Here is a 20697-nt window from a genome sequence, read left to right as displayed (position 1 = left end):
TGTATCTGACTACATAGGGTTCGCCATTTGCATTAGTGCATATGCAGTGTGTGTGTGTCAGTACTTAGTTAACAAGTGCCTTCCAATACTATATAAAAAAGCACCTCAGGTGGCATCGTACTTAAGAGCTGTAGTGCAGAGCTGGCAAGTTTTTATTTGTTTAAAATAAAATAATTTGATCAGTACATAATATTCATACTTCCACTATATGGTTATTTAAAATAGTAAAAATCAAGAGTGACTAGGTGTCCAAAATTTTAACCGGTAACCTTGTAGAGATTTGTTGTAATTATGGCATGCCTGGATCAAAGATGTGCACTGCTCACTTTTTAAGTGCTATTCTTTTTTTTAGCTTGCAGCTTCCTACTTCCATCTAGCTTTTGCGACCCATAGAGAAGGTGTGGCTTTCAGGCAAAACCGATGCACTTCGATTTCACTTCCTGTGTTGTTTCGAATGATGTAGGGCAGAATGACAGCGCCTCATTGCATCTCTGGCAGTTTCACTACCCTCTTATGTCACTTCTCATCTCAGTACTTGAGAAAATGGTTAAAGGTGGTGTGTATTAAACTATACAAAGACACCTCGAAATATTTATTATTTGTTTAGTGTTTCCCATATGAGCTGAACAGGGCCGTCACTAAAATTCACAGGGCCTAGGACATAATTTTATGGGTGGACTGGACTCCCTTTATCAGATGGCCTGCCAGCCTGGGACAAAGTATATCCCTGAAGATGAGATTTAGAAATGGGAATGTGCAAAACCAGACCAAAACTAAAACATTTTTATATAAATCTGCTAGGGATTGGTCTCATTCTAACCAAAAATGAACACATTTAACGAGGAGTGTTTTGAAGTGTGACTCTCCTCTCTCCACTGCAGAGGGAACGTTTCTCTGTGTATGGGGAGTACTGTAGTAACCATGAGAAAGCACTCAGACTACTGATGGAGCTTAACAAGATCCCTCAAGTGCGGACTTTCCTGCTGGTAAGCACCTTTTATATCATTTTCAGAGAAAAAGTCCAGTCCTTTTCATTACATCATATTCTGATGATCTCATGATCTGTAACCCTGATGCAGATTTCATTAGTGAGTAGAGCAAATAAACAATAGTGGTTGATCAATTTACCACAGGAAATAAATTGATCTCCAAAACTTATTGAAGTCAAACTGATACCCAAACTTATTTAACTGTACAAACCAGGATGTGAGATGGTGCCATTCATCACTTTCCATGGAAACTCACTGTATTCTCAATATGAATCAGTTTAAAAGGATGTTACACAGTTTAAATCATTTCATGTGTTTGATTTTTAGCACCTCATGTTGTTGGGAGGTAAGAAGAGCACAGATGTTCCTCTTGAGGGGTATCTACTCTCTCCCATCCAGAGGATCTGTAAATACCCTTTGCTACTAAAGGTATGGGCATTTCAAGCAAGTGCATTATGGGTTATATTGTTTATTCTGTATATACTACTCTACAACATTCTGATCATATTACATAAAACGCAGCTACAGCTATATATATGTATGACAAGACAAGCAAACCTAAAAGTATGCATGAAATGACATTCACAACACATTTTACTTCCCAAATGTGAAATTTGGATATTTGAGAAAAACTGTTGATTTGAACTTGCTTTTTTTTTTTAAATGTTTTTGAAAGAGAAGTTTCTTAAGCTCACATAGGGTGCATTTATTTGATCAAAAATACAATAAAATATAAAAAAAACTGTTTTATAACATTTTTTTCCCTGTAATGCAAAGCTACATTTTCAGCATAATTACTCCAGTCTTCAGTGTCACATGATCCTTTAGAAATCATTCTAATATACTGATTTGGTGCTCAGGAAACATACAATTTCTTATAATTATCAATGTTGAAAACATTTGTGCTGCTTAATTTTTGTGGATACTTTTTTTCAGGATTGTTTAACGAATAGAAATGAATTCATTTATTTGAAATAGAAAACTTTTTAACATTAGGTGTGTTTACTGTCGCTTTTCTTCAATTTAATGCACCCTTGCTGAATAAAAGTATAATTAAAAATAAATAAATCTTACTGACTCCATCGGTCGTGTACATTTACAGTGTGATTACAAATGATCTATCTTGCGAATAAAACCAGGAATTTATATCTCAAAAGAAAATGGGGACAATATATTGATTTCATGTTGACTTGAAATAGTCTCTTGTGCACAGTATCTGAAGCATATCAGCAGATGTGTAACTGTGTAATACAAGCATGTACCTGCTGTTTGCCCTTCAGGAACTTTTGAAGAGGACCCCTAAGAAGCATTCAGATTACCCCGCGGTAGAAGAGGCCCTGCAGGCCATGAAAGCGGTGTGCTGCAACATCAACGAGACCAAGCGACAGATGGAGAAACTAGAGGCTCTTGAGATACTACAGTCACACATAGAGGGCTGGGAGGTGAGACATATTTTGTAATTGTCATAGATAGTGCTTTTTTTTTTTTTTACTGTTTCCTGGTTGATGGTTTTAAAGGAACAGACCAGAACCAGTTGTTTGTATCTTAAAAATACGTCTTTATTTAGGGAAGTTCCTCTGACAGTATGCTTTGTGTTTATAAGAATTTTTAAGCGAAGCCTCAAAAGAATCACTGATGTGGACATGATCAGTGTCTGCTGATGACATTTTCTTAGGCCATATCACAAGCAGGAAGAGGAAGTCTTAACACAAAGGCCCGTTACCATGGATATCCTTTAGTTTTGTGTAACATGCGACAGTGTGCCACCACAAACTCACTTTCCCTTCTTCTCTCTCTTTCTCTTAAGCACTTCTTTGCTTGCTTTCTTTGCTTGTCTCTCCCCGCCTCCTTTTTTTCCATCATCGTCTATATACCATAGTTACTTTGTCTTCATCCTCTCTTTCTCTCACTCTTTATGCCCTGTCCATTAACCCTCTTTATTGATTTATCTGATGCAGTAGTGAGTGGTTGGACAAAGTGGGGCATTTTCTGTAGCCCTAAGTGTACTTAGATAGTTAAAATTTTTCACAATTTAGTGCATACAGTGCATTTTCCAGTCCCTTCATGCCTCTGTGACCATTCAAGATCCCCGCAACGCATGACAAGCTGGGGATTATTTAATCATATTTTGAAATTTGGGTAACACTTTAGTTTAGAGTCCATTTCACACTATTAACTAGTTACTTATTAGTATTCATATGACTAGGATATTGCCTGCTTATTACTTTTAAAGCACATATTAATGCCTTGTTCTGCGTGACTATTCTACATCCCTTAACCCATAAACTTAACCGCTACCTTACTAACTGTTAATAAGCAGTAATTGAGAGTTAGAGGCAAAAGTTATAGTTAAAAGTTAGTTAATAGTGAGAATTGTACCCTAAACCTAAACTGAAGTCTGACTGAAACTTGTTTATATGAATAGTCTGCTCATAAAATTTTAAATTGTCATCGTTTACTCAACCTCATGTCGTTCCAGATCCATATTTCTTTCTTTCTTCTGTGGAACACAAAATAAATAATGTTAAATAATGGGTTGGATACTATTTAGCATATAATCAATGTTAATGTAGGCTGTTGACCTACAGAAGGAGAAGAATAAAAACAAAATTCTATACAAAAGGTTGGTAAAATGTTCATAATACTTATGAAGTAATCTTGGATTATAGGGCAGAAGTGATATGGACCAAGTTTATGAAACTTTTATGGTGCTTTTTTGGGTCATAATGGAGCTCGACATCCTGGATCTCCATTCATTTTTATTATATGAAACAAGCAGCAAGTGCTTTCTTCAACATTTCTCCTTTTGTGTTTCACTGAAAAAAGTAAGTAACATGAGTTTGGAACGACATGAGGGCGAGTAAATTAAAGGTTTCAATGCTTGTGAGATCATGTATAGATAACATTAAACATTTAATGCAATTTAAAACGAGAGCTTAAAAACCAGGCTGTATTTCACTTCGGATATAGAGCGTTTTAGGATGTGTGGTCTGATTTAAAAGCAAATGCATTAAGTTTCCATTTAGACCAGAGTGTTTCACCTTTATAGGTAAATAGTGCAGAACAAGCGGGAAGCAGATTCCCATCTCTCTAATTGACCCGTCTGGGCACGCCATTGATTAAGCAGAGAAAATGGAGTCTGCTTATCAAACACACTCACACACACCCACACCTGCCAAGCTTAGAAAATCACATCCTGTACAGAGTCAGCACGGACTGCGGCGTCGGAGTGGAATCAATTTGTAATGGTCCTGGATATTGAACAGGACACAGTATGTGTTACCAAAACCTGTCTGGCTACCTCCATCCCCTTAAAGAGAGAGGGGTCACTGCTTTTTATATGTTTTTTTGTTAGGAAGCAAAGTGGGAGTGAGGAGAGGCGCTCTTCTCATGGAAGGCCATGATTAATGACCAGATTGTCAGAGAGTGACACTCTCACTGTTAATAAAACACAAGGAAAATGTCCACCTGTTGAAAGAAATGATCGACTTGGCAGTTAGTTTGAATAAATGATGGCAGCATTTTCTTTTTTCTTTTTTTTTCTGCTTCTTTTAGCTCCGCTACATGAACACGGGCAGCTAAACACTTTTGACTAAAACATTCAAAGTGGAATTACTCTGCAGAAAAATCTTACACTGCCAATGTTTCATTTTCCAGGGGACAAACTTGACCGATATTTGCACAGAACTGCTGCTCCAAGGCAATCTGTTGAAGATATCAGCTGGAAACATTCAGGAACGAGTCTTCTTTCTGTTTGACAACCTCCTAGTCTACTGCAAGAGGAAATCCCGGTAAGGCCTTTTAGATGCTTTTGAGTTATCAATTAATCTAGTCTACTGATATTGGTAACCTAATAATTACATAATGTATTGGAGTGTGTTATGGTTAAACACTTGACAAAACCATCAGGTAGATATGTAGAAACTAAATAATACTTGTTTTTCCACTCTTTAAAAAATCCAGAGTTTCAGGGAAGAAATCAACCAAAAGGACGAAATCCATCAACGGGCCGCAGTATGTGTTCAGAGGCCGCATCAACACGGAGGTCATGGAGGTCGAGAATGTGGAAGACGGAACTGGTAGGTTTTAAAGTGTGTGTGTGTGTGTGTGTGTGTGTGTGTGTGTGTGTGTGTGTGTGTGTGTGTGTGTGTGTGTGTGTGTGTGTGTGTGTGTGTGTGTGTGTGTGTGTGTGTGTGTGTGTGTGTGTGTGTGTGTGTGTGTGTGTGTGTGTGTGTGTGTGTGTGTGTGTGTGTGTGTGTGTGTGTGTGTGTGTGTGTGTGGGGGGGTGTGGGGGTGTGGGGGTGTGTGTGTGGGGGTGTGTGTGGGTGTGGGTGGTATGTATTTTTGTGCTGCTTGGAATATTAAGTCGTTAGCTTAGCATCATGCTAACGTTAAGGACTATTCAAATATTTAAAATATTCAAGTCAAGTCTCCCATGCAGCTCACTAGGTTTTTAAAACTACTGTGTTTGTGCCCTGTCATACAAATATTTCCTACCGCTAAAAGTTTTTGGGTTGGGAAGATGTTTTTGAAAAAATTCTCTTGTGCTCACCAAGACTGCATTTATTTGTAATATTGAAATATGTATAGATTTTAAAATAACAAATAATACAATTTTATGATTGAATATATTTTAAAATGTAATTGATTCATGTGATGGCAAATCTGAATTTTCAGCATCATTACTCCAGTCTTCAGTGTCACATGATCCTTCAGAAATCATTTTAATATGCTGATTTGGTGCTTAAGAAACATTTATTATAATTATCAATGATGAAAACAGTCATGCTGCTTAATATTTTTGTGAAAACCGGGATACTGAATTAGCAAGTTCAAATTAAATTTCTATTTGAAATAAAAAATCGTTTTGTAACAATGTAAGTCTTTACTGCCACTTCTGATCAATTTAATGCATCCTTGCTAAATATTAGTATTAATTTCTCTTTCTTCAGAGTTTATATTTTATATATTTCAGAGTTTATATATAGCTCATATTTCTTTCTCTCTCTCTCTCTCTCTCTCTCTCTCTCTCTCTCGATCTCGCTCTCTCTCTCTCTCTCTCTCTCTCTCTCGATCTCGCGCTCTCTCTCTCTCTCTCTCTCTCTCGATCTCGCTCTCGATCTCGCTCTCGATCTCGCGCTCTCTCTCAAAAAACTGACCCCCAACTTTTGAACACTAGCGTACAAAGCAACTTTTTTCATGGGATGTGTTAAGGAGTTTCCTGCGTGATATACTTGTTTGTTCCATCTGATCACCATGTGATGCTTATGAACATCACAAGCAACAAACAAAACCATTTAAAGGGAACTTCAGCTTTTGCAGTAGAAATTAGTGCCACTGTGGCCTGAAGATAAGATCACGCAGGGCTTCTTAGAAATGAGCACTTCGCATTTAGCACCTCCGCTGAGCTGACCGCCAAGGGGCCGTCGTCAAAGGTGCCGTTCAGCTGTCAGGCCGAGCATGAAATTAAACACTCAGGGGAAGTAACGGCTGCTCTTCTCACCTTTTGCTCTTAGTCTTTCACCATACCTTAAGTAGCAGAGTGGAAGTGCAACTTCTCTCTCTTTCTCTCTGAGCCACAAAGAAAAACATCCTTTCTGAAAAACAAGCCATAGGGCTTTCAAAGTACCAGCCTAAACCACACGTGCCATCAGTTGATACGGCCAATGTGAGACGTGTTTTGTGTTTCAGTCCTCTCAGTGTCATGTTTATCAGGGCTTGTGTCACATGACACTCCACATCTGTGTAAATGTATCATTTAGCTGATGCGTTTTGCCTTCTTGGATAAGGTTACAGATAAAACGACTCGCATGTTGTGGGTGAGGAATGAAGATAATGTGTTTGAATTTCTGATATTCATCCTAATTGCATGTTTATAGTGATGTTTCAAGGAGGATTCGAGGCAGTGTAGTGATAAATACTGATTGGAAGTGGAGGGAGTTATAACCAAAATCTTATATCACGCTATGAGTAATTTTACATCCCAGTCAATATTTTTGCTGGAAATTCACATAATAATGGTATATAAAATGTTAAAATAAATGTATGTTTTATAAAAAAAAAAAATTCCCAACATTTTAGATGCATTTAAGTGAATTTCCAGTAAAAAAATATTGAACTAAAGTATATACATACAATACAAACATTGTCCAAAAGCAGTACCACATTATGTAACTATTGAGTGAAAAACAAATGACTCAAAACAGTAAAACTATAACACTTATAACATTGACTGTATAGTTCTTATTGAATGAGTCACATTTGAAACCATTATAAAATGGCTCACATTTGCGGCAACATCCCGCTCCGTATTTTCACATGACTCCACGTTTCTTCATCGCTCTCATATTTAAAGCATGGCAATTTGATCTGCTTGTTTTGTCTGAGCTATTGTTTTAATTGGAAAACAATCGGATAATGCTTAAGTGGTGTTTATTACAGAGCCAGATTTATGTGCCAAATGCGATTACTCATAAATTCTCTCCAGTTTTATGTGAGCTAAAAGCCTTTGTCGAATCCTCTCAGTGCTCAGAAGTCTATTTATACTACCTCAACATTAAGCACTGCTCATTACCTATTCCATACCTCATTCATTTCTCCATATAATTTACCTGCTGTCAAATCTGGGTTAAAATTGGACTATGAGTAACAGTCTGAACCCCAGTCTAAACTCTCTGTCAGGATTTGGTTTAATGGTGGGAGAGATGCTGAAATGCATCTTTAACGATTCCTCTTTAATGGGATAGTTTAACCTTTTTACATTATTAATGCTTCTAGATTGTTGAAGAAAATCATATTATCAGTGTCAGCATTTGTGTTTGGGTCAGTAACTCATTTAGTACTGGTAAGAGGAAAAGGCGTAAAAGATTTTGATTGATTAATCTGTTTTATTTAGCTTTTAACAAATAAATGTACTTGTTTTGTTGTTTTTTATGTTCATGTTTTTCATTGTCTTTCTAGCGGACTATCACAGTAACAACTACACGGTGACCAATGGCTGGAAGATTCACAACACGGCCAAAAACAAGTGGTTTGTGTGCATGGCCAAGAACGCTGAAGACAAGCAGAAATGGCTAGACGCCATTTTAAAGGAACGTGAACAGAGAGAGAGTGAGTGGATTAGTGGTTTGTCATTGCAACATAAAATCATGAAATAACACCAACCAGTTAAATGTAAAACATTTTAAAATGCTTTGTGTACTTTCTGTGTGTTTCTGTGCATTACTGGGATAGTTCACCCAAAAATGAAAATTCTGTCATCATTTACTCACCCTCATGTTGCTCCAAACCTGTATGAATTTATTTCTTCTGTTAAACACAAAAGAAGACATTGTGAAGAATGTCGTTAGCCAATCAGTTAATGGACCCCATCCCTCCATACTATGGCAGTCAATGGATTCCATCAACGTTTGGTTACTGACATTCTTCATAATATCTTCTTTTGTGTTCACCAGAAGAAATAAATTGTGTGTAAATGATTTGGATGAACTATCCCTTTAAATTGGTCCCTTTAGGAACTGTTATTTTTCATTTATTTTAACTTTTTATACAATAAGGATCAATGAAATCAAATGAAATCAATCAAACAAAATCATTACCAAATTTTGGATACATGATGCAACTCCAGTAGGCTGTCAATTTAACGTATTTTTACAATTTAACATTTGGTAAATATCTATTGTGTAAGTAATAATGTTAAAATTAACCAATTTTACTAATAATTAACTAAGTAATTATTATAAAATAATTTTTTGAAAACGATTTGAAAATATTTTTTTAATAATTAATCAATTGCCAGTGCTAGTCACAATGTTTAGTCAAGAATTATTATTGGATTAAATGATTGTCAAAGCAAATAATAATTAATTATTATTTATACCTCCTAGTCCTAATGTATAACAATGAGCCCATTTCCACTGTGCTTTGTATTTTAGCATCCTGCAATTTGCTGTACCTTATATGTTTTTAAGTGGATTTTTTCTTCTGTTCTGTTGCGAAATGGAACACCTGTCCTCTACTGGACACCTGTCCTTGTTATCTCTTCTTTTGAGGCCTGTGTGATGTACTACAGGGTTGTTCTGATTGTTAGGTCACATGATCATAGCAGTTAAACCTCAAATATACCACAGAGCCCATTCTGATCACGGCTCTTATGTTTCAGCATAAAGTATTAGTCTGTAGGATCAGCTTACCAGTGTCCAAGGCAAAGTCCTCAGACAAAGTATTATAATGCGGTGCAAGTTGGCGGTAGAGCGAGAGAGTCACTTTTATGCTGAGATGCCAGATGAAAGCAGAAGTTTTATGGTGCGTATCAGGTTTCCAACGTTTGAAATCGGAGACCATTCCAACAGGTGCCACATCAGTCACACCTCTCTGACCGTCCGAGTCTTCAGCCAGCACCCACTCGTTTCTCTATACAAAGACGTTGTTGAATTACACATTTCGATTCATATTTGACGTGCAAATGTGCCTCCGATTCAGAAATTCTGGTCAACTGAATTCTAAGACTAGAAAAATATTTCTCTCAAGTACCCAAACGCAAACTTGAATAATGCATTGCAAATGAACGGTTCTATTGAGCATGCTTACATACTCAATAAAGCAGTAGATACATTCAAATGATAATTTTAAATAATTAAAAATGTAATTTTAAATATACATTTTAAATACATTTAAGTTTATGCAAATTAAATGAAATTTTTATCTAAAAAAGCAAGTGAACGTTCTTTAAAGTTATTCTTGCATTCATGTTGGTGTGCACTGATTGAAATCGGCAGTGCAAAATGAGGACAAAAACAGGAAGATTTGGGATTTGAAATGAAGGTCTGCTCATTTCTAAAATTGCCATTCAGCATCAGACCTTCAAATGCCAAGGTGGAAATTACGTGTCAGCAGGGTCATTTTTGAGGAGCCATTTTTAATGATGTGTTGCCTCTTTCCTGAGACTTGATTGAATTGGAGCCACGTACAGCTGCCACGAACACCTCCTCAAAAAAGTCTTTGTGAGCGAGAGCTGCAGCTGCCGGTGGCTTCCCTCTCTCTGGGCTCTCAGACACAGTAAAGAGCTCTGAATGAGAGTCATGCCAGCTGCCGCCACATCTGAGCACGTTTGCATCAGCTGCAATCCCATTGATACTCTCTTTAACATCACCTTTTGTTTAAATGTACGGTAAAAACCTGAATGTTTGCCTTGACTGAAGGGTTGTTTTAAGTTTTTCTTTGCATTATGCAACAAGCAAAATGCCTCGGACGACTGACAATGTGCTTTTTTTTAGGCAACCTTTGCGTGAAGCTCCTGTTTCCGTTACAGCTTGACTTTGGCTGCACTGCTAATATAAACAAGGCTGTTTTCATCGGTGGCATTGCACTATTGCACAGTTTTTAGCATGCGCTGTTCTCTTCAGGTCTGTTCAGGAAACTGCAAACTCTCTGGTAGAGGTCATTCTCTGCATCTAGAGTCGCATCTGTTCTCACCTTATTAACCACTTAAGATTAACAGTTATTCTTACCACATCACTTGGTGTGACCTGGACCTATCCTGAGTAATGTGTGATAACCATTTATTTTATATTACTCAGTTCGTGTAGTAGTTTAACACCATTTACTTCATTTTTTGTAAAGCATGTGGCTTATATGTCGAATGCTGATGCCAATTTCGTGACCCAGCCCTCCGCCCACCAAAATACCTCTATAGCAGAATGCATGTGAACGTGTGAACACAACCCTTATAATAAAATCAGTTAAACCAGTGTTTCCTTTCAGCCTCACCTAAACATTAACTGACACAGCAACACCCGCCACAGCTTGAAAGTAACACTTGAGGAATAAACTATAATTATATAGTAGAACAGTATAAACGTCTAGTTCATCCCTCATAATTTCAGCGAATTTGCTATTAAAAAATGTTTTATTTTATTTTTTATTAAGACATCTTGTCAAATAAGACCTTTATTATTAGATTTTACGAGAATACGAGATTTTCTATGAACATTTGTGCACATCTGACTTGGGTTACAGGTGCAGCTGACCTAGGAAAAAATTGAGATTTTTAATTTATGAAATATTTCTTCAAAAATCATTCATAAATCCATTCTTATTTTTCAAAATTAATTTATTGCATTGAATGTGACAATTTACATTTAGAATGATTTTGCAAAAAAAAGTTATACAATTAAACAATTCATCTTTTTTTCATAAATGAGGCCTATTGATTTTATTGTTCCTAAATGTAAATATATAAACTATACTTAATTTGCAGTTAGACAATATAGTTTAACAATTAGCTTTTGTTTCATAAATAAGGCCCATTGATGTTATTGGTCTTAAAAGTTGTTGTTTTTTTTTTTTGTATAAATTATTTTTACATTATGCATCTTATTACTACTATACATTATTATCTGTAAATGTTATTGTTTAAATATGTAAAAATACATTTTCTTGTTGATTTTTCTGCTTTTATTCGGGGTTCTTGACTCTTTTATCTCATTGCTTGGCAGGTTTGAAGCTCGGGATGGAGCGTGATGCCTACGTCATGATCGCAGAGAAGGGAGAGAAGCTGTACCATATGATGATGACAAAGAGCCGCCACCTCATCAAAGATCGACGCAGGAAACTCACCATTGTACCCAAATGCTTCTTGGGAAAGTAAGTTTTGAGCATTATGTAATGTATTTTAGAGATTCTTGTCCAGACTAATGGGTTCTCCTTACTGACCGGTCAGTTCCCATGCCGGTGATTGGCTCAGTCCGCGCTGAGTGTGACACCTTCCCTCGGCTGCTTTTACGCCATCTGACTGTCTCCTGAATATCTTGCAAGTCATCCTAATCCAAGAGGCCCCTGTATGAATGAAAATGCATGCGCACACACATACACACTTACTTAGCGCTTGTAAATGCTTTCCCAAGCTCACTGCCAAGCACCCCATTGGACACAGACATTCCCAGCGAAAAAAAAAAAAAACTTCATTAGAGAGAAATCTGCATTCAGTCTCTCTCTCTTTTTCTCTCTGTGCATCTCTCTTCATTTTTCTCTCTCTCTTTCTTTCTGTCGCTCGCTCACCCAGTCTTTCAACACCATGAATGAACAATGAGTGCTATGTACGCCATTAAACTTCCAAATACAGTGTGTGTGTGTGTGTTTGGGAGTTGAGAGGAGAGATTCCTCACACCAATTAAAATTCTCTTTTTGCACTGCATTAGTAGATAAGGAGAAAAAAAGCACTGTCCTGTGGTCCATTTAAAGAGATTATATTGATGCAATCTCGTTTAAAAGGCCTCAAAAATTCACAAGTTCAGATATGAGCCTCATTTGGTGGTTTATAAATCGAAAGGGCCTTGCTGCTGAGCAGTGTTGGGAATAAGAAACTCAAAGTAGCAATGCTGCTAACTTAACTACGTATTTCAGTTGCTCAGGTGCTTTAAAATAGTTTTGCTTTTTACAGTCGCAAGCTGCTTTAGCCAGTGAGTAACAATTCTTTACTTACAAAAAAGAAGGAAAGATTCAATGGAATAGCTGAATAATTTTTAAACTCAATTAATTGAAGCTTGAATGCTGCTGTTCCAACTCAATTATAAACATTGGAAAGTTTCCTAGTTTTATTTCATTTAAACTGGTCTGTTTAAGTTACATAAAATATGACTCTGACTGAGATTCTCATAGTTTTTTTTTGTGTCTGATTAATTACTGCTGATTACAAACAGCAGTGTTTCATGTTGTGAATTGAATATTTTAAACAAATTTCCCTCTTAAATGGCTTCAATGTAGTTAGCTGCTTTACGTCAGAATCTTGTTAGGTAGCTTTTTTTTCTTCAAAAGGCTATCTTGACTGTAGTTGAAATACAGTTGAAGTAGCACTTCCGCTGAAGTGGCTTAAAAGCAAACAGTCGCTGGCCTCAGCCTCAGCTGTGCTGTTGTTGTCCTGTCAACACCTGACTGGATACATTTCGCATGGCTCCCTCAGAACACAATTATTCAAGCGTTTCAGCCTCGGTGGTCCAGGTGAAAGCAGCTGTGATTGGCTCTGTTGTTCGCTGGCTTGCGCATCCTTCTCAGAATAAAACGCAATCCCACTCCTTCCAAGAACAGCCGAGCAGTTCAGCTGTTAATGTGGACAAACGCTCTGCTACTGCTCAGACTCTGGCTCTTTCTCTCATCTCTGGCTATTTCTTGAGCCACTGTTGATTTATTTTTCCCCATTGTGCTTATTTTGAAGAATTTACTTCAGAATATGGTGAGATTTTGATCCGTACATCATCACAAGTTCTGAAGTACTGTAGAGAGATTTCATTTATGCATTTAAACTTACTGCAGTGACCTAAAGCAAAGATTTATTGGTGTGGTAAAAAGCTTTAAATGGCCAAAGCAGTGAAGGAATGTTTCTGGTTATTTACAACTTAAGCTCTATTGAAATCATCTGCTTTCTATATTCACAGAAAATCATTTTGACTCGTTCATCAGTTTGCAAAATCAAGTTGCATTTATGAGACAACGATAAAATCACTTGCTATTCTTGTCCAGTTATTTAACTCATGTCGTGAACCGATAAATCCTGTCAATTTAGCATAGTACTTGCAAGGATACAAAAAAGGACGATTGAATGATGGGGTGAAAATGGTAATGCATAACTAGAAATTCATCCATTCAGAACAGTACCTCAGATTTTTGTTTTTACACTTAATATAAGTGCTATTACAGAAATGCAAGCCTCACAATTCTGATTTTATACCCATAATCTTCTAAGTACATTTTTGTAAACATGCATTTATTTATTTATTTATTTATTTATTTTACAAACTGAGGGACAAGTCAAAATTATTTTCTGTGGTAATTGAGCTTGTATTTAATATTACTTCAATATCATTATTTCCTTCTCTGTCACACTCACACATACAGTACATGCATAATACAGGACAGATATTGATACAAGCGTACGAAAATTCTCACACGCATCTACAGCATGTGAGAGAGCTCTGTGTGCACTAGCTGTGGAGAATATTAATGAGTTACATAAACACTAATTAATTCACCCCAGGGACGCCCACCTCCACCCCTTCCCTTTCCTGCCAATCTGAATTAGAGACTTATGTAATCACAGCAGACTCACTGTCTGTTTCATTTCACTGCTCTCTTTCATGGGCCGGACTGCCCTCTCCTCTGTGAACTTCCTCTGCAGAACTGCACATAAAGGCTTTGGAAGTAGTCTGTAAGATCTCCACATAACCCACATAACCACATCATAAACATTTATTGTTTGCATTTTGTATGAAAGGCTTGATTATGTGATTACTATCCTTTTATTGACATTGTCATCTCTTTTTTTTTTTTTTTTTGTGGTCAAAGCAGCAGCTAGAACCTTTTTTATATTTGTTCACATTCTCCTCTTTTGTGGTAGCATTATTTTTCTGCTATAAAACTTTGTGTTTGATATTGTAATTGCAAAGACCACAAACTTGACACAATGGCTGCAAATCCCAGCCACTGCTTAGATGTACACATGCATTTTTGCTGATAACTCTGGAACCGTATGAGCTGTATTCCTATTCCACCTTGTTGAATTGATTGAAAACCCTTTCAAAATAATTCTAGGCTAATTTCAAACTGTGCCTTGTCCGATTCGCATAAGATTTACTATGTACCATCTAAAACCCCTTGAGATAAAACATTATCAAAGATACTTTAAATAGTCAAATTGTTTTACGGATTTATGTGTGGCCCAGAAGACTATTTGACCTATAGTTTCTGAATGCAAAGTCTAGCTGTAATAAAACTTGGGTATCAGCATGTCAAATGTTGTACAAAAGTCTTAAAATATAAGAAAAATGTGCACTTGTTCAGGAAGTTGACATTTACCACCAAAACACAGAATCCACATCTATTATTCACAACTGTGCTCATTTTTTGACAGGGACAATTAAGTGCTGCTTTTTTTGTAAAATATCTGTGGTAAACACAAGCTCAAGATTTTTTTCACGTTTTATTATACAACATAAAATACAGCTGTAATATTCCACTTGTGATAAAAAAAGAAGCTTTTACTTATCTAAAAAAAAGGCATTTCCTACATTTAGATTTAGATTATTTCAGTATTTAGGTTTCAAATGTCATAAGTTGTGTTGATTTGTGAAGATTATCATGATGTACAAAACGTGTGAAAATCATACACTTTTGTTAGTCACTGACCTTATTTTCTGCAATAATCCAAAAGGCAATGGAAAAATCTTATTTGGTTTCTGTCGAGGGAACCAGGGTGATGCAAAACCTCCGGGTTGGCCTTAGTTAGTTGTATTATCTAGTAATCTGTATCCCTGTGAAGTTTTGTGAAGGGTAATGACTTATCAAGGTTAAGTATTTTAAAAGAGTTCATGAAGTTGTGCATGTGGTCAGCTGATTTGAAGGAGATGTAGAGGGCAGAGCAGTTGTGTAGTCAGATATGAATGTCTTACTATACTGGGTGAATGTGGGGTGCCTTCTCTTCCTGCTCCATCTGTTAACCCATCCTTTCATCCGACCCCTCTACCCTCGCTGTTGTCGTTCAACATTTCAAGGACACACACACACACCCTTCTCACATTCCCTTTAAGGCGTCATAACTGTTTACGAATTGCTTATTTCTGTCCCTGAATCTAATGGGATTTACAGTTTCTCACGCAGCAGTCACACACATACAATAACTCACAACATTGGAGTCGCCATTAAACCACCTCAGACTTGCAATTGCTAATAAATTCCTCCCCTGCTTTCTACAGAAGTAGTTAATCATTTTATTACTATTCTTGCCATTTTCATTTGGCTGTTGACTAGCTAAAGTCAAGTTGTAGCAAACTATGTATGTACCGGTATGCATGTATATGTGTGTATATATATATATATGTGTATGTTATTAGATAAAAATACAGTAAAAACATTAATACTGTGAAATATTAAAATATATTTATTCCTGGGATGGCACATATTATTCAGCCATTATTCCAGTCTTCATTGTCACTGTGATCCTTCAGATATCATGCTTAATATTATGATTGGGTTCTCAATCTAAATTAATGAGAAACGTTTGTTCTCATTGTCTGTGTTGAAAACAGTTGTGCTGCTTAATATTTTTGTGGAAACCATGATGCATTGTTTTCAGGACTCTTTGAAGAATAGAATAGCATTTATTTTAAATATATGCTAAACTAAAGCTATATGTGAACCCTGGTGTTTGAACTTTTAAGAGCTTAACAGAGTGGAATGCAGCTTGATATCCTCTTGATTTGTGTCCTTTGTGAACTTTTTACCAGTTCTGACCAGTCACTCTAAAGGATTGAGGGAATCCAAGTTCCCAAGTACCTTTGACTAGTGGCTCATAAATCCATTCTTTAGCATGTGTGGAGTGTTGTGTTATGTGCAGACTGATACAACTGTTGTGTCTGTGTGTCCTCAGTGAATTTGTCTCATGGCTCTTGGAGAGTGGAGAGATCAGTAAAGCTGAGGAGGGAATCAACCTGGGTCAAGCTCTCCTGGAGAACGGCATCATCCATCATGGTAAGAGAACGTTCTACCTTAAAAGAACTATGGTATTACCTTGATTTATTGGACATGGACCATGGTAATATCATGGTATTATTTTGAACTTTTTTAAGGTGCTATGTAAATGTGAATATAGTAAATACCATGGGAATATCATTTGATCCTGGGATGTGAAAAATTCACATATTTTTTAAGATCGAACAGTTGGTTGGTTGCATGAACAGCTTGTTGACTAATCGGTCAACATACTGGACGCCCTAAATAATTAGGCTAAAAATCAACCATTGTGACCCATCACTGTACCTTGGTAACTCCAAAGTGCTATTTGTAAGTGTCATTACTTCATTAATATCTATTATTCTTTCTCTCAATGTTTTCATTTTTTTGTGTGTCTCTTTCTTTTCCTCTTTTAACCTCATTCACCCCCATTTATTTCATCAACATGTTTTTTTGTATTGCTTGGTTTCATTATCAAAATTCAACTGTTTTGCCATGTTATGTTTTTTTAAATATAAATCTATTATTCTTTCTCTCAGTGTTTTCTTTTTGAATCTCTTATCTTTTCCTCTTTTAACCTCATACACCCACTTAGATTTCCTCAACATGTTCTTGTGTATTGCTTGGTTTCATCGCCAAAATTAAATTGTCGTCCATGTTCTGTTTTTTTATACAGTCTTGGCAAATTAACCACAATCCATTAACTGTTTATACAAACGTTGGACTGTTAAAAATCACTATTTGACATATTTACACTTTATAAATCTGGCACGCATCTCTTGTTGGCCAGCACTCACTGAGATCCCCTACAGATGATCGGCAGTCTGGGTAGTAACATGACATGAAATGCTGGTAGAGAACATTCTTCTGAATAATTCATGAGGTGCAGTGTTTGCCTGAGATTTGGGGAGCATCATACCTCTACATTACAGCCAGGCGATTGTGACAGTGAAAACTGACAAACACCTGAAGTGATTGGAGTGATGAATCCAAGTATAAGGCAGTCAATCAATAATAATGGTGGCAGCATTCAAGGAGAGGTCAAACAGGCTGTTGTGTAGCAATGGCACTCACTCACTTCGATTCATCACCACAGTGAGAGAAACAAATCACAGCATCGCACCATAAGCTCAGTTACATCTCAGTGGTGTTATGTTTGAGGTAAAGTTTAGCGTTTAAGCATGACATAACATTTAATTGTGTCTGTGTGTGTCTGTTTTTACCATAGTGTCAGATAAGCACCAGTTCAAGAATGAGCAGGTGTTGTATCGCTTCCGTTACGATGATGGCACTTATAAAGCCAGGAGTGAAATGGAGGACATCATCTCAAAGGTATTTTACCCTAGAATACTGGCTGAAAACAATATTCACCTCATCTTATGTATCCCATAGCTAAATATTCTTTTTTTTGTGATGAGCTCAGATGGTGGACAAAATGAAATAAATAAATGAATAAATAAATAAATAATTAAAAAGTTCAGAATAATTAAAAATGCAGTACTCTACCCAATTTGTGTGTTTGTTCTATGTATTTTTATCTGTCTTAGAATATCATATTGTGACATTAGCTTAGCAACATGCTAACATCAAAATCTATTGGAATAAATTGTGATTCAAGCGTCTTATACAGTATGCTGTTTGTGCCTATGTAGAGTGATTCAAATCAGTCAGTTATGAGGTTCCATTCCCAGGCGGCTCACTAAGTTTTGGTCAATTGAACCCAGTCAGTTTATAGATTGAAGTCAACAGAATCTTGAGTTGAGTGCATTTGATACATCTTGTTAAACAATTGTGTCAACACATCAATTAAGAGGTGATTCCAAAAGGACAACAGTAAATGAAATGCATAGAGATGCAGCTGTCGGTGCAATTGTTTTAAATAAGTTTATGTGTCCGGCAGGGAGTGAGACTTTACTGTCGTCTCCACAGTCTCTTCACACCTGTTATCAAGTAAGTGACACATGTTTTCTGCCATACTTCACACTCAACAGACAACACTATTTTTAATTCTCACTGTCATTAAAGCAATAAGATGACTTGTATTCAAGTTTAATACAAAATCTTTTGCTAACGCCTTTTGCTTGCACATGTACAATAGCATTACACTTCATTTATTATCTCTTTTATAATTAAATCTAATATATGCAGTTTATCCAATTCCAATTTATTTAAATTAAACACATTTTTGTTAAATAAATAAAAACATTTTTTTTTTATAAATAACTTTATTCAATTTGATTTCAGTGTCTTAATTTCAGCTGTCTTAAATGATGCGATGTGCTTGTTTGTCTTTCATGGATTCACCTTGACCTGCTGCACACATTGTCTCTGTGTGTATAAGTGTGTGTGTGTGAGTGTGTGAGGATTGCAGAGTCGTATTGCTTTTCTGTCACCTATCACCTTTGATGCCTCACATAAAGAGTAAGGAGGGGCCATTGAACTGCATTTGGGACCAACTCTGATCTCAGATCCAAAAATTAACAACTAACATGTTGGTTACTTGCCCTTTAGCAGATGTTTTTTATCTTTTTATGCGACTTACAGTCCAGGTCACTAATTACACTACAATAATTGCTAGGACAGACCACCCTGGAGCAGTCTGGGGTCTTGGGACTTAGTAGTAATAGTAGATCTCAGTGAATAGAAGATATTTCCAGATCATTGGTCTCCTTTAGCAACCTTAATTAATGTAACCTTTGCCACTTAATCAATAAATAACTGCTTTAACACCGTGATTAAGTTGTAACAATCGGAGACATTTCCATTTCCATTATATCAATTATGTATGCGTGTACAACATATATATGCGGGTGGATTTCAGCAGTGGCGTCTAACACAGTCTCTCAGTAGCCATTTTGGCGGGTTGAATTTTACATACATTTTTCAATTGTAGTCTTTTAAAAAGGCATCTGAAATTAAGTGCAATGTGGTGTTGTCAAAAAATTTATATATCTGAAACGCTTCCAATACTCATTTTCCGCAGGATAGATGCACGATACCAGCTGCGCTTTCTCACTCTCTCATGTCTCCGACAGCGCGTTGACACAAACCCTCCTCCCCTCACTCACTTGTTTCATTTGCGCTGGATGAATGTTGTTGCTGTTACAGGGCTTGAATTTTGACGTGGGATTGCGCATATTGCACATAACTTTACTCATTCCCGCAGATTTCGCACCCGTGCGCGCACATAAAGCTGCCTCTCAGTTCTAAATTGATTTCTTTTTTGCTGCTTATTGTGCCTAAACGGTCAAATACACAAAAAATAATGTCAAAATGCCGGTCTTGGCGAGTATTCACGTAAACAGTCAGTTATCTTTTAAGTGAACCTAAACAGTTGAGAAAGAAAACGCATGTGTAACAATATAATAGATCCGTGAGTCAAGTCTTATAGTGACACCACCCTAATATACCTGCTGCCAAATTATAAGATAATATTAAAAAGATCTATATGGCAGTTTCTTCCCATGGTATTGATGTCAAAATTGTGGCCAGTGTAAATGCTGAATGGCTAGTAACTTTGGAAAACCACTAGCCACAGTGGCTGGTGAGCAAAAGTTAATGTCATAAATGATTCAATGTGTTGATGTGGACAGTTGTGAACATTGTTCAATTTGAAATCTTCTTTTTATACAGAGACAGAGATCATCATCTGAAAACCTTCAAATCTGTTGTACCAGCTAGCAAACTGGTGGAATGGCTTGTGTCACAGGTAACATGAGGATGGACGCACACACACACACACACACACACACACACACACACACACACACACACACACACACACACACACACACACACACACACACACACACACACACACACACACACACACACACACACACACACACACACACACACACACACACACACTCTCACACACACACACACACACACACACACACACACACACACACACACACACACACACACACACACACACACACACACAGAGAGAGAGAGAGAAAGAAATATATCACTTTATTACATAAATGTAACATACATGCTTTTTTTTTTTACTTTCTATTTATCGTTCAATTAATTCTTTTTGGGTTTCTGCACACAATTTATATACTATTTCTACTCTAATTTTTTATCTCTGATTATTTACAGTCTAATATTCACAGTTGCTCCATTTTGTCATTTCGTTCCAGACACAGAAGTCATCTAACATGGCTCACTATCTTGATTGTTTTGTGACTTTATTCGT

The 20697-nt window shown here is 36.7% G+C and overlaps 1 protein-coding gene across 1 annotated transcript in view; it reads left to right on the top strand.

Annotated features, from left to right (window-relative positions):
* prex1 (phosphatidylinositol-3,4,5-trisphosphate-dependent Rac exchange factor 1) overlaps positions 1-20697 on the top strand; it is a 71851-nt gene that overhangs the window by 22284 nt on the left and 28870 nt on the right. The window contains exons 4-14 of the mRNA XM_081349673.1: positions 882-986; positions 1317-1418; positions 2270-2431; positions 4647-4780; positions 4953-5068; positions 7950-8099; positions 11486-11633; positions 16408-16508; positions 17719-17822; positions 18391-18440; positions 20124-20199. Of these exons, the coding sequence (XP_081205799.1) occupies positions 882-986; positions 1317-1418; positions 2270-2431; positions 4647-4780; positions 4953-5068; positions 7950-8099; positions 11486-11633; positions 16408-16508; positions 17719-17822; positions 18391-18440; positions 20124-20199 (1248 nt within the window). The remainder of the gene's footprint in view (positions 1-881; positions 987-1316; positions 1419-2269; positions 2432-4646; positions 4781-4952; positions 5069-7949; positions 8100-11485; positions 11634-16407; positions 16509-17718; positions 17823-18390; positions 18441-20123; positions 20200-20697) is intronic.

This window comes from Scardinius erythrophthalmus (genome assembly GCF_964197995.2).
Source record: "Scardinius erythrophthalmus genome assembly, chromosome: 20".
Taxonomy (NCBI): domain Eukaryota; kingdom Metazoa; phylum Chordata; class Actinopteri; order Cypriniformes; family Leuciscidae; genus Scardinius; species Scardinius erythrophthalmus.
The sequence above is the reverse complement of the archived record's forward strand: the minus strand, read 5'-3'. Positions and strand labels throughout refer to the sequence as shown.